At 35.9% G+C, this 13,230-nt stretch overlaps 1 protein-coding gene across 2 annotated transcripts in view; it reads left to right on the top strand.

The window, feature by feature from the left end:
- LOC131041262 (phosphoinositide phospholipase C 2) overlaps window positions 1–13,230 on the top strand; it is a 137,993-nt gene that overhangs the window by 64,505 nt on the left and 60,258 nt on the right. For both annotated transcript variants that reach the window (XM_057974289.2, XM_057974297.2), the window contains exons 3-7: window positions 7,531–7,666; window positions 7,782–8,024; window positions 8,224–8,456; window positions 8,552–8,669; window positions 9,177–9,344. In XM_057974289.2, the coding sequence (XP_057830272.2) occupies window positions 7,531–7,666; window positions 7,782–8,024; window positions 8,224–8,456; window positions 8,552–8,669; window positions 9,177–9,344 (898 nt within the window). The remainder of the gene's footprint in view (window positions 1–7,530; window positions 7,667–7,781; window positions 8,025–8,223; window positions 8,457–8,551; window positions 8,670–9,176; window positions 9,345–13,230) is intronic.

Raw genomic sequence — 13,230 nt, 5'->3', positions numbered from 1 at the left:
ATAGCATTCATAGTTCATAACTTGTTCTTTAATTAAAATTGAAATAACTTTACATAATACCCGAAGGGGTGCGACTAACCGTCGCATCCAATTGCCCTTCGGGACAACTAACTAACTGACTGCCGTAACTCATTATTACTGACGACAACATAAACATAATATGACAACATAACATAATGATTATTCCTGGCAACACCTTTCACCTTTTACAATAGCTTTGAATTCTTAACACTAGTATTTTGTCTTCTTATTGGCAATTTTTGACAGATTTGCACACTATTCATTCTCCATCAACCTTAGTGGCCCTTTTCAAAAACAGGATCTGGCTTCTATGAAGTCGGTGGCTTCTCTTCTTTCAAACAAACTTAAGCTCCTTTTTCAAAACAACTTGTGATCTGCTAATGATTGGCAGCTGCAACATACAACTCTCCTTTCTCTTTGGTTTGGCAGCTTTCACATTAGTAAATAACACCATATTTTCTCTTTAACAGCGTCTTTGAATCCTCTCAAACCTGCTTGTTCTTAGGTGGCATGTACGGTTATCCCATGCGCCCTTTCCAGCCACAAACTCTTGGATCGACACTCCTTTGACTTTGCTTTTAATCCGTGATCACTCTATTCAGCAATCGATGTCCTTCAACAATAATAAAAATAGTCTCAAATAAATCCCTGCAATCTCTTCTCAAGCTACGACTTCTACAAATAGCTGCATCAGCTCTTCACCCAACAATCACTCCAATCACAGACATTGATCTCAAATTCTTGCAGACCCTTGACGTTGGCTGTGAAATCCTCTGTAATCTCCATTGGCTGCGACCTTCAACTTTTATCGTTTTACCTTGGTCTTAATCTGCGGTATCCACACGAGTCTGCTTTGCTCCTACTTCCTTCAATTTACTCTAGGATCTTTTCTCACCTAACTTTCTTCATGAACCTGTGCTCTCTTGTCCTGGAATTTTCCTTCTTTGTCTTTCACCATTTATCTTTTCCGAATTCTTCCTCAAATAGTAAATGATTGTAGAACATTAGCGGCATGTGGTCGTTCCTCAAATAGTGATGACAGTTCCCTACAAATTAGAGAATTAAACAACCATAGGAAGATAGACTATCCTCACTACCTCACAAATATGTGACTCTCTAATTCAACAGTCTTGACAACAATTCCTTGTTTTCCGCAACAATACTTGACAGCTATGCCTTTGTTCTTCACATCTGACAATTCTCAGCAGTGACCTCTTTCAGACAGCAGCCATCAAACACAACTCTCACAAACAAGCCCAACAGAGACACTGAAGATCACACTCTCATAATCTGGGCCCTCCCTTTACGGAGTTTGGCCCAGACCAGCTTTGATACCAATAATGGCGCAACTGATATTTGACTAATTCAAAAAACTAACACGAAAATACGGCACAGATATTGGTTAAATGAGAGTTTTATTCAAAATACAAATATATATATTTTTTTGTTCAACATGGGTAACTCTCCTTGTCTAATTGCTGAATACAAGGCTTTCTTTTGTACACCAAAATAAAACTAACTCAAGCCCAAAACAAACTTATTCAAATCCCCTCCTAAAGTTACTCTAACCACCTAGATACATGCTAAAATGAATAGATTTAGTTTTATTTGTTGCTTATTATGACCATTTGGAGATTATAAACAAATAAAAAATTCCTCCATACATGTAATAATCTAGAAATATCTAGAATTAACTCATACTAATAATACACCTGCATCACCATGTTCCCATGTGGGGTTGAATTTTTTTGACATAATGATCATTTTTTCAACCAATCTGTTTTGACCACATAGCAGTCCTAAATTTTTTGTAATATGATTTTTTTTCTCTTCATTAGTGTTGGGGCATTCATGGCAATTTAATGTCCCATTTACTCATCCACTTGCTGTTTTGTTTCATCCAAAACATCTTTCTTCAGTCTAATTTCTCTTCCACAACCATTTTGGGCCAGCAATGTCTATCCATGTTTTCAACTGTTTTTAAGAGTTATCGCTGATTCCTCTATCAAAAACATTGCTGCTATCCATGTTTTCAACTGTTTTTAAGAGTTATCGCTGATGCCTCTATCAAAAACATTGCTGCTTCAGCCAGAAGAATATAATTTGGAACCGTTGATTTGACTTTGAGATTCATAGTAATTAGATGCTTCTGAATTCTTTCTACTTGCTTCTACTTGTGGTTTGACATGCAGCTCCTCCATGTCTTACAACCATGTTGGAAATATTGTCATTGATGTCAAAGTCAGATTAATAAGGATTCTAGCATTAATATCAAAGGAAGAATGAGGAGATTATTGGATGTTGCCATTGATGTCAACGGTGAGAAGACAATATTGTCATTGATGTCAAAAGTGCTTAGTCAAGATTGTCATTAGCTGTCTTTGATACCAAAGAATAATCAATGTCAAGAAAATGATGCACACAAGGGAAGAAAATGGAGAAAGAGACGATGGAGAGAAGGTTGATAGTGTTTCTCAACGACACTTTGGTTTTGAGTCTTGATTAATAACAAGAAAGAGTTATAAATTTAGACTAGCAACATGTCCTGAACAACTTGATCAACCTTCACCGAGTTCTGATATTATGATTGCGGTCAATATTTGTACACTAGTCAATATGATAATTGAATCCCTTGCAAAATGTTTATGTGATCATTAGTGATGGAATTTTAGTGTGATATGAGTTACCAAAGTCCATGAAGGAGTGATATGTTCTGCTATGAAAGGACGCCACAATGAAATACAAGTTTGAATTTCACTACAGCAGAAGAGAATATCATTGGTGAAGTAGATGCTCGTGCTTTGCATAGCATAGAGGGAAAAAGTAGTGCTATGTGCATTTGATGTTATTGAATTTGGATACTTCGTTGGAGGAACTAAACCATGCAAAACTATTGTTTTGGCATCAGGCTTTGTGGAATAAGTTTAAGCATGAAAGGTGTATGCATACAATGAATATATTATGAAGTATAGCAAATAATAGAAGATAGTGATTATGCATGTAATTACAATGAGCAGCAGTTCACATATAAATAAGCAGCAATCCGTAAGCATTTGCATCATTTATGATCTTGGGCATGATGGAGTGGCATGATGAGCAAGGAATTTGTTTTGAACAAAGAACACTTTATAAAGAACAACTACAAAGCTGACTTCATGGTGCGTAGTGATTTATTGTATAGTTTGCAACGTATACATACTATAGTTTGCAACATATGTAATTTTCTGGCCGATTTGTCAAGGAAAAAGCATAAATAATATGCTGGCCGTTTTGGCCAAGGAGCGATTCATTATAGTGTAATGATATTAATATAGTAAAGACAAGGTGAGATTTAATTAGGTTTAGCTGCCACTAAACTAATCTTTCTTAAAGCTAGTGATTACAAGGGATTATTTTAGACAATAATTGATATATAAGCAAACAGAAACAGGTGCGATTTGGTAAGACAAGTCAGCAAATTGTTAAAAAGTAAAGAGGTGTGATTATCAAGATGCATTTTGCTTGTCCAAGAGGTGTGATTTGGAGAGTTATCTTTTGAAAAGAGGTGTCTCTTTTTGATGAAGAGGTATGAAGATGAGTGGTATAAAATAAGATAGAATGAGGCAGAAAAAAATGTGCGAGTATGTGAAAAAAAAGAAAGATCTTTGAGTGAGAAGTGAGTGAATGGATTAAATATTATTCAGTTTTTGATAAGTACAAATCTTTATGAAGAATATATGGTGTTTATGAAAAGAGGATAAAATTAGTGATTGAGTTAAACCAATAATGATATGACCATTCAAATGGTTTTATCTATATCAAAGGTGTGCATCTTTTCATGAAGACATGAAGATATAAGATTATCATGGGAAAGTTTTATGTGATAGTGTGTTATGAGTGAACAAAGCAAATAGATCAAGCATATACACCAGATTTAAGGAAGAGTCATTAATAAGGAGATAAATTGCAGATTTAATGAAAAGAGTATAAGGAGTTTATAGCAGATTTACATGAGAAGATTGTGATCATAGTCTCGGCAGATTTATGATTAGTTTATAACAGATTTAAGAAGGGAATTATAACAGATTGAAGAAGAGAGTTATAGAAAAATTTGTTGAGAAAAAGATTATCCATCATCCGTTGTAGAAGCAACATTGATAAGGTGGAAATTTGAATGAGGGTTGGTGCCTCTAGTAGGTTGGAGCCTATGAAATTTGTAAGAGATTATTATATAGGCAAGTAATTTGTCATGGTTTTCTCCTGTAAGAGTTTCCTCATAAATATCATGTGTTATTGTGTTTTACTCATGTGCATGATTATTGATGTTGAGTAAATGATGTTAATACTATAGATCAAGTTTTAAATATAATTGTGTGCTCATCAAACCATAGAGGACAACCAGTGTGACTGACAAACCAAAAAGGATATTCTTGGTTTTCCAATCCCATAACTCTACTTTCCTACATCTATTCTGCATAAGGTAAGACACTCTCCAACCTCCATGAATCCTTTTTGTTGTACATGTCTCCTAGTTGAGTTTGTTGTGAAAATCAATTCCTAGATACTTGTATTCTTCCACTATCTCCAACGAGCTCCCCTGAAAGATGAAACTAACTTGCTGCTTCTTCCTTATCAATGAGAAGACGATGAATTTGGTTTTGTTGGTGTTTACTTGCATCCCAACTTCTTGGTGAAAGAGCTCTAAAGCCTTTAAATGATCTCACAAGCTAAGCTTTGGGCAGTTTTAGCAATGAGGAAGATCATCCGTGTATAAAAGTAACTTCACCACATAACCAGGAAGCTGAATACCCCCCCATCAATATTGTCTAACCATTCTTCAAGCTTGTCAATATATAAACCAAACAAGATGGGGGATAGAGGGCAACCCTGTTTGACACCAATGTCACTACCAATGTCACACAATCCACCACACTTTGTTCATCATAGGTTTTACAAGTAATACCACTGGATCTTGGCCACGTTTTCATACCATTGTAGCCATTTAGGCATGTGATCTGCAGGGTTCATTCTTTCTCAGAGGCTATTTTCTATGATAGTTTCTTCATGACAGATTCCTCTTTTGAGAGACCCATGCTCCAATAAGCTATTATTTTATTATTATTTATGAACATTTTATTTGTTGCTTCTATTTCTTAAAACCATGACACCTTTATTAAAATATTTTGTATCCTCGTTGGGAAAATAAGGATATGACCTACATAAGGTAAATTAATTAAAAGGGGACATTACAGTCTTCCCCTGGTGAAACCAGACTGAAATTCTGAGTTTTGAATACACCTAAGAATTTTCTTAGTTATGATCTTGTGAGAAACTTAACAAAGGGATCTTAGTTGATCTTTTTTCGATCTCTCAGGCTGTGATTGCTTCTGTCTATCTTATAAGTGTGACTGGACAGGATGAATTTTTGTGACTTGCATGACTGGAATCCTATTGCAGATAATTCCTTTTATAGAATGCCAAAATTTCTGATGGAGTTGGGTTGGAAACCCATCAGGCCCAAGGGTTTTTTCTGTTCATAACAGACTTCAGGGATTGCTTTCATGAGCTTTCTTGTTTTGCATAGTTGTGATAGTGACAAGAATATGCTTATGGAAAAAGTTCTTTTATTCCCATCTGTCAAATGCAGATTCTGTTAATAGCATTGTTACTTGGATGTAGGAGTGATCAGGATACTGGTGTGCATCACTTGTGGTTGACATGTAGAGTCACTAAAACTTGGGTACATAGGGTAAAGGCTCACTTGTATTGGGGAATAATACAATATATCTGTATATGCATAGTTATGCAAAAACTCTATTAGAAATTCAAAATAGATATACACTATACAGGTATAGGGTAAAGGTGTGCACTGGCTTTGTACCCCTCTGTACATTTTTTAGTAGTTATAAAAAATAGTTCTACTTATGATCTCTGTTTCATTTTGGATATCATTCACTACATTACATGTCCTTTTCACAATACATTTTTATCCTTTTGAAATAACCTGTATTTTGATTTCTTCCTTTTATCTGTATCGTCCTGGATTTATGTCTATGGAACTGTTCTTCCTGTATGCTAGAAAGAGTGGAACCTGCAAAATGAAGGTGAGCACATCAAGCATACCAATGAAACATTATGTTAGAGGATTCAATAAGAACGAAACATGTTAATCAATAAAAACTCAAAAAGCGTCTCATTGTTCTCTATCTCCAAGGATCCTTCAAATCAAGGTGGCTCTCAGTTTGGAAGAGTACTTGATCTCTAGGATGAATACTCAAAGAATGAGGGATACTTTGATAAAAGATCTAAATGCAAGTGCAACCAAGATCTTAGTAAAGGATTTTGATATAAAATTAGATAATGATATGTTGTAAGGATGATGATATTGATATGAAGCTAAATTAACATGAGCAAGATAAGATTGTATTTGATATTTCTGCTGAATTGTATTCCCAATATTTTCACGGTTCCAATATATTAGTTTTGTTTTGGCATATTTAGTCTTTGGCCTTATATAAGATATGATATTCTTAAAAGTAACCATCTTCCTTTCACATTGGTCTATGAGGCTCTATGTTGTTTGTGTTGATTTTAGTCTTTTAGATTAATTCAATGCTCAGAAAATAGGAATTTAACTTAATTTCCAGATTATATGAATTGCTGTTAGTACTTAGGAATTTCCAGAATTAAGTAAAAGTTAAGAAATGAACAAAATGAACACACAACACACAAGTACCCTGGGAAAACCTCCTAGGAGGAAAAACCCAGCAAGAAAGATCCTCAGATCTGATTATGCTTTAAATACAATATTCTGATTACAACACTTATCTCTGATTGCTGTCCAAACAGCAAGTTGCCAAGGTGATGTAGAGTGATGCCCTGGTTGTAGATGATCAGATCAAGACATCCACCAGCAGAAGATAACTTCGATAGGCTGAAGCAGCATGTAGCTAAATGTTCTTGCAGTTCACCAAGGAGCAGATTCGCCAAGTGTAGGAGGGCAGATCACATTTAGGATAGGAGCAGAGCAGATCGCATTGTATGTGTGATATGAAAATTGTATTTACTTCATTTGATGAACTCGTATATGTATCTTCCTCTAGGTATAAACCTCTAAAGTCGGCTTAGCATAAAATAACCTTTATTTTATTTATTATTATTCCTTATCATGTTTTTATAAAGCCACATCAAGTGGCGTGAGGATAGGGTCTGCCCTATTTTATGTTGGCGTGAGAGAGAGGGCACAGCCCTAAGAGTGGCGTGTGGGAGGAGAAGGGCCCAGCCCTACGAGTGGCGTGTGAGAAGGGAGAGAAGGGCCCAGCCCTTGGCGGATTCCAATGTTGCCTTTGGAATCCGCATTCTACGTAGTTACAATCAACAGTTTGGTCCTTTGGGCAGCTACTGGATTCTATCTATTCACTGGCTTTTGCTTATAAGTTTTTAATTTTTGAATTGGATCCTTGAATTTGTTAAAGCATCTCCATTTTAAAACTATTTCTAATGAAGTTTGGTGATTTTGGAACTGCACAGAACACTGACTGCTCCTGTGAAGTTTATTAAATGTATTCAATCGATAAAAGAGCATGCATTTGTTGCATCAGAGTATCCTGTTATTATAACATTGGAGGATCACCTTACTCCAGAGCTCCAGGACAAATTAGCCAAGGTAGCTAGTGAATCTCATGTTCAAATTGGTTCCTTTCATGTTTTTTTTTAATTGCAAATAGTTTCAGAATGTAGTTCCAACTTCATTTATATTTTTCAAAATAATGCTGTAACAGATGATGACTGAAACATTTGGGGATATGCTCTTCTACCCAGATCCAAATGACTATAAAGTGCTCCCTTCACCGGAAGATCTGAAACATCATATAATCATCTCAACTAAACCACCCAAGGAATATCTAGAAAGACAGAATTCTGCAGATCTTGAAAGTGGGGGCAATGAGGGAAAAAATACCGGTGAAGAGGAAACATGGGGAGATGAAATCCCAGATTTTGAGAATGTGGAGCCTGATGAAAAGGTTTTATCCGATTAATCACTTACAGTTGCATAAATTTTGTGAAATTTATTTTAATTCTGCTTCATTTCCCTTAATATTTGGTCATATTTTACGTTTTGGCAAATGTTGCTTCTAGGACATACTTCATGCTGCCTAATAAGTGTACTTATGTTTCCAGCTTTCCTGTTGGACTGATAGTTTGAAGTGTCTGGGACTGTAGGATGCACATGGTGTTGGCTCTGCAGAAGAAGATTTGGATGATGACAATGGAGTTCCTCGAGAGAAAATTGAAACACCAGGGTACAAACAACTTATTGCCATCCGTGGTGGAAAGGTCAAAGGACTGTCCTTGAAAGATATACTGAGAGTTGATGATGACTATGTTAAACGTATCAGTTTAAGTTTACCAAAATTGAAAAAACTTGCAAAGTTGCATCCAGATCATATTGTTAGGTAGGGCAGTATTTTTTTTTATCATCTTTTTTTCTGTTTTATTCTTTAATGTAAGATTACAGATATTTGTGAATTTTTACAATATTTTATGGCAGATTTACCCAGAAAAATATATTGAGGATATATCCAGAGAGTACACGTGTCATGTCCTCAAATGGTAACCCTTTTTTGGGTTGGACACATGGTGCACAGATGGTTGCGTTCAATATGCAGGTTCTTTTTCATTCTTTCCTTTAGTGAGTGCTGGCATCATGCCGGTCACCAAAAGCTACAATCCCACATAAACTTTTCACGCTATTTATAACTTTTCATTTAGACCTAATCGAGTGAGTTGTCTATGCTTTAGAACTGAAATATGTAGCCAACAGCAAGGCTTCCTTTGCTTTGTGATGTTTATTATCAGTTTAGTGCTAACATGCAAACATGCTGATTTTGTATAGTCTTTTCCTAGATGTCATTTTAAAGTTTGTATTGATTTAGTATGATAAGATTATTCTTAGGGAAATTCCTGTACTAATATTAACACCATACAAAACTAGGAAGAAAAATAAATTGTTTGCTTTGTCAGTTCTGAATCAACAGGACTGCCATGTTGATTTCTAAATCCATTTCCTCTGCTGGCAGCATTTCCAGCTTATGCTCACTGTTTTTGGGTATCCTTGCCTTTCACTTTTAATGGCTGAACATGTGATGTTTTTTCATTTTTTGCCATCTTCGCAGGGATATGGAAGAAACCTCTGGTTGGCTCATGGTTTTTTTCGGGCTAATGGAGAGTGTGGTTATGTCAAAAAGCCTAACATTTTACTTCTAAATGCAAATGATAATAGTGACGATTGTCAAGATATTTTCAATCCAAAAAATCCAAGGCCAGTCAAAACAACATTAAGGGTAAGCCTTGTAAACTGTACGTATCTCATTATTTTTAATTTTAATGAATCTTCCTTGATTACAGTTAAAAGGAAATTGTACTGCTACTAAGCCTTGAAGCACTAATCCTTAATTTCTAAGTTCATTTATCAACATGCTTTTAGTATTTCTTTTTTGAATCTAAATCATTTGAATAGTCAAAAGACTAAAAGCCTGTATAATTGTCCCCAGTTACATCTTCACAGTCAATTTGAAAAGAATATCTCAAAATCCAATTGTCAATAAGCGGACACAAAAATAGGTTTGTCCAATGAAACTGGAGCAAATCTGTCTATTGCTTTCCAGAATTAAGGGTTCATGTATGCAATATATACATTTTTGTCATTAATAGAGTAACCATATAATAGTGTACTTTCTGAGATGTATGTTTGCTAAGCATTGGATCTTGTTATTATTTTCTATCATTGTAAGATTGTGTATGAAGGTTTATGCTTTTGTGGGCCAGTGTTTTGTTCTTCTGTTTTCGCTTCTACTTCTCACATGATTGTGGTTTTCTAAAAACATAAAATGCTTGATGGTAAGTTTTTGATTGGAAGTTACTGTGTCAAAAGGGTACAGTTTACAGGCTCTTGCATATGTCACTCGATGGTAATCTCAATTTTTCAACCTTTGCTCAAAATTTGAGTCATTGACATAATCAAGACAACTGCAGAATTAGCAATCATAGTATCAGCATGCTGGAGCATGTCGTCATGTCATGCGTATATATATTATTCAAGGTACATTACTGGTCCATTTTCCAACATAGAGGATTTAGATGGTTCTAGAAAACTGAAGTTTGTTTATTTTTTGACTGAACAAGAAATCATTCCTCCTGTGATTACTTGCAAATTGTAATCACTGGTCATTGGGATCATGCACCTTTGGAGATTTTGTTGAAGTTTTAGTCATTGATGTCAATGTTGAGCGGCTTGAGCAGCTTAACCAGCTTCAGCTGGCTGTGTGTTTTCTTCAGCAGCTTGCTTGTGTGCTGATTGTCTTCATGTCATCTGCTTTGTCATCCTATTTGCCAAGTCAACAAGTTTGCCACCTCATCGAATTTTTGTTTGAAGATTCCAGGGACCCCACCTTTTTGTTTCAAATGTTTAATATTTCTGGTTCAAGCTTCATCGAATATTTTTTTTTGTCATAACGGCTAAGTCGATTTTTAATATTTTGTCCGGAATCCGAGCTGGAGCAGTTTTATTTTGAAACGGAAATACTTCTGTGTATGCGACTTGCATTAGCTAAGTGGAGCTATTTTTGGAGTCGAGGTTCCTGCCGCTGTCAGAATTTGAAGATTAAAGCTCCGAATTATTCACTCTGCGGTGCGTTAAAATTTAAAAGTCGACGGCTAGGAATTGTTTATTATTCACTCTATCTGATGTCGTGTGGCTGCCTGTGCGTGAAAATATTCGGGCTTCATTTTTTTTCGAAGGTTCAAAATGTCGGAGAAATTTGCAAGGTGATTTTATAAGCTAGACGTGCTTCCTTATGGCGGCAGAATTAAATGTCACAACTTATGAAATAATAGTGGAACTGGCATGTGCGTTTGGATCTGGCTGGGCGTCGTCATGTCCTGCGTCTTTTTTTTTTCCTTCATGCGATGGTCAGATTCTTTGAAGTATCGTGTGCAATCAATGTTTTTGCAGACAAGCGTTGTGGCTGGGTTGTAATTCCTTTTTCTGAAGTCGTGTTTTTCCTAGAAAGAAAATCGGGCCTGTCTGAATGCTAACCCATCGAATTTCTGAAAGGCACGGGGCCTTGAAATTAAAAAAAACGGCTTCATTATGTCCTGTAAAATTGGTGGTGAAACAATTAATTGACCATCATTCTTCTATTCGGTGCGAAAATTTTAAAAATGTGTTATCAAGTTGAGATGAAGTTATTGCCGAAAAGGTGTGAAAAAAAGTGTGTTGATGAATTTTTATAAATAGGGTCGCTGCATTTTACAGTATTATCTTAGTGACCACAAGATTATAACAGAGATATATCTGTTAATTTGAAGGACAATTCTTAGTCTTCAGCCCTGTGTATGGTATCATTGTGATAATCAGTTCGGTGAGCTTATTTTGATGGTGCAGTACTACTGTGTGTTGAGTTCTTAATAGCAGAACATACAACAGAGAGATGCAGGGACAAAAAAAGTACTGAAGCAATTTTTTTTATAAAATATCCTTTTGTAAGAGAGTTGGTGCTCTCAAAAGTGTCTGTATGGTTACCTTTCTCAGTTGGTGCTAAGTAAAGGGTTGGTGCTGAGTAAAGGGTTGGTGCCCTCCTGATGTTTTTGTAATCTGGGTTGGTGCCCACTTTAAGATATTGAAGAGATTATTGTGCCATGGTTTTTTACCCGAAAGGGTTTTCCACGAGAAAATTTCTGTGTCTGTCTATGTGCTTAGCTTGCATTCATATATTTACTTTTCAAGTGGGTTCAAGTTTTGTTAGAGGTTTTTAAATTCTCCAATACTGATTCACCCCCCCCTCCTCCTCTCAGTATTGGCTGTGTGTTTTTCAGATTTTACATAAATCCCACTTCAGTGTAGCTTGAATCCGGTTGCCTTAATAAGCAAGGGATAGCAATTGATCCTGAGCCTCACTGGCTCAAGATTAATGAAGCCTTGATAGACCCAACTTCTCACATTTTTTCCAAGGAATTACTTGTTATCTTTTAATATAACAATAGTCAGTGTCAAAAGCTTGATATGCTGCTGATTCTGTTTATTTTTTTCTTTTTAATATGTAAAGAAGACTATATTGGGTTATAAAAATCATGATTAATGGGTGGTTACAAGTATTGTTGACCTCGGCCCCCACACAGGCAGTTCGTGCTCTATGGTTAAAAGTCTTGTATTAGGGGCATTCAATTTCCATTTTAGATCTTTAAAACAAGAATTACTGTTTTTATCCCTAATTACAGAGAAATACGGTAGTTTAATATCGCATTCAATTTTGTGTACCTGATGCCTAGATTTTTGTTCCAGTTAGCAAAGAGGGGTCCAACTTATTCCCCCCAGTTTTTGTCCCAATTCCAGTGACTAAGAGTAGTTGTATCCGAGATCTTTTGAACCTAAGAATATATTCAAACAAAGGCAGGCATTAGTCTCTAAGTCTCTCTTACAAAGAATGCTTCTCTGTGGACCAAAAATTCGTCCCTTTTTGCCAATTCAGTTGTCAACAACTTCTAGTGGAGGAGCAACCAGGGGAACAAATGCAGTTTAGGGAGATGTTAAGTGTTCCAAATACTAGAAACTTTCTGTCAGGAAAGGGGTAATTGGAGGCCTTAGACAGACTTTTGAAACCCTTTTAAATTTGGTAGATACAATCCTCGTAGACATTTTCCTAAATTAAATATATGTCAACATGCCTAAATCTGGTCAGTTTCAAGTTCAGATTTGCGATCTAAGAATTATAGCTAGTGATCAAACATTCCAACAAATTCCAATCATTGTATTACTTGTATAATTTGAAATCAGTTTGAAAAGGAGAATCATTCCAGAAGTGCTTGACCTGGGTAAGAATTAGGTGAATCGATCTACCAGTTCCTGAAATTCATTGATTTGAATGTTTAATTTAGTATCCCAAAGACTTTAAGTCTACATCTGAGCATTCTCACCATTTCTTATTTTCCAGGATACCTTATCATTGATCAGCTTGTATCGCTCCAGTAGTTTGTCCCAAATAGTGGAGCTTTCATGGGAAGTAGGGCCTTTTAGAGGAGCTCTTCTGGGTTCTAGCCTTAAGTATACGTGCCAAGAATGATTTTATGGTAAAGATGGTTCTGAGTGTCTCTCAATCTCTAAACTTACTTTTCTGCCAGAGGTTGACTAACTTTGGGAGGTAATCTAATGCCAAGCCTACCATCCTTCTA

Source organism: Cryptomeria japonica, chromosome 11 (assembly GCF_030272615.1).
Source record: "Cryptomeria japonica chromosome 11, Sugi_1.0, whole genome shotgun sequence".
NCBI classification, from domain to species: Eukaryota; Viridiplantae; Streptophyta; class Pinopsida; order Cupressales; family Cupressaceae; genus Cryptomeria; species Cryptomeria japonica.
Note: the sequence above shows the minus strand (reverse complement) of the source record. Positions and strands in the feature narration are given on the sequence as shown.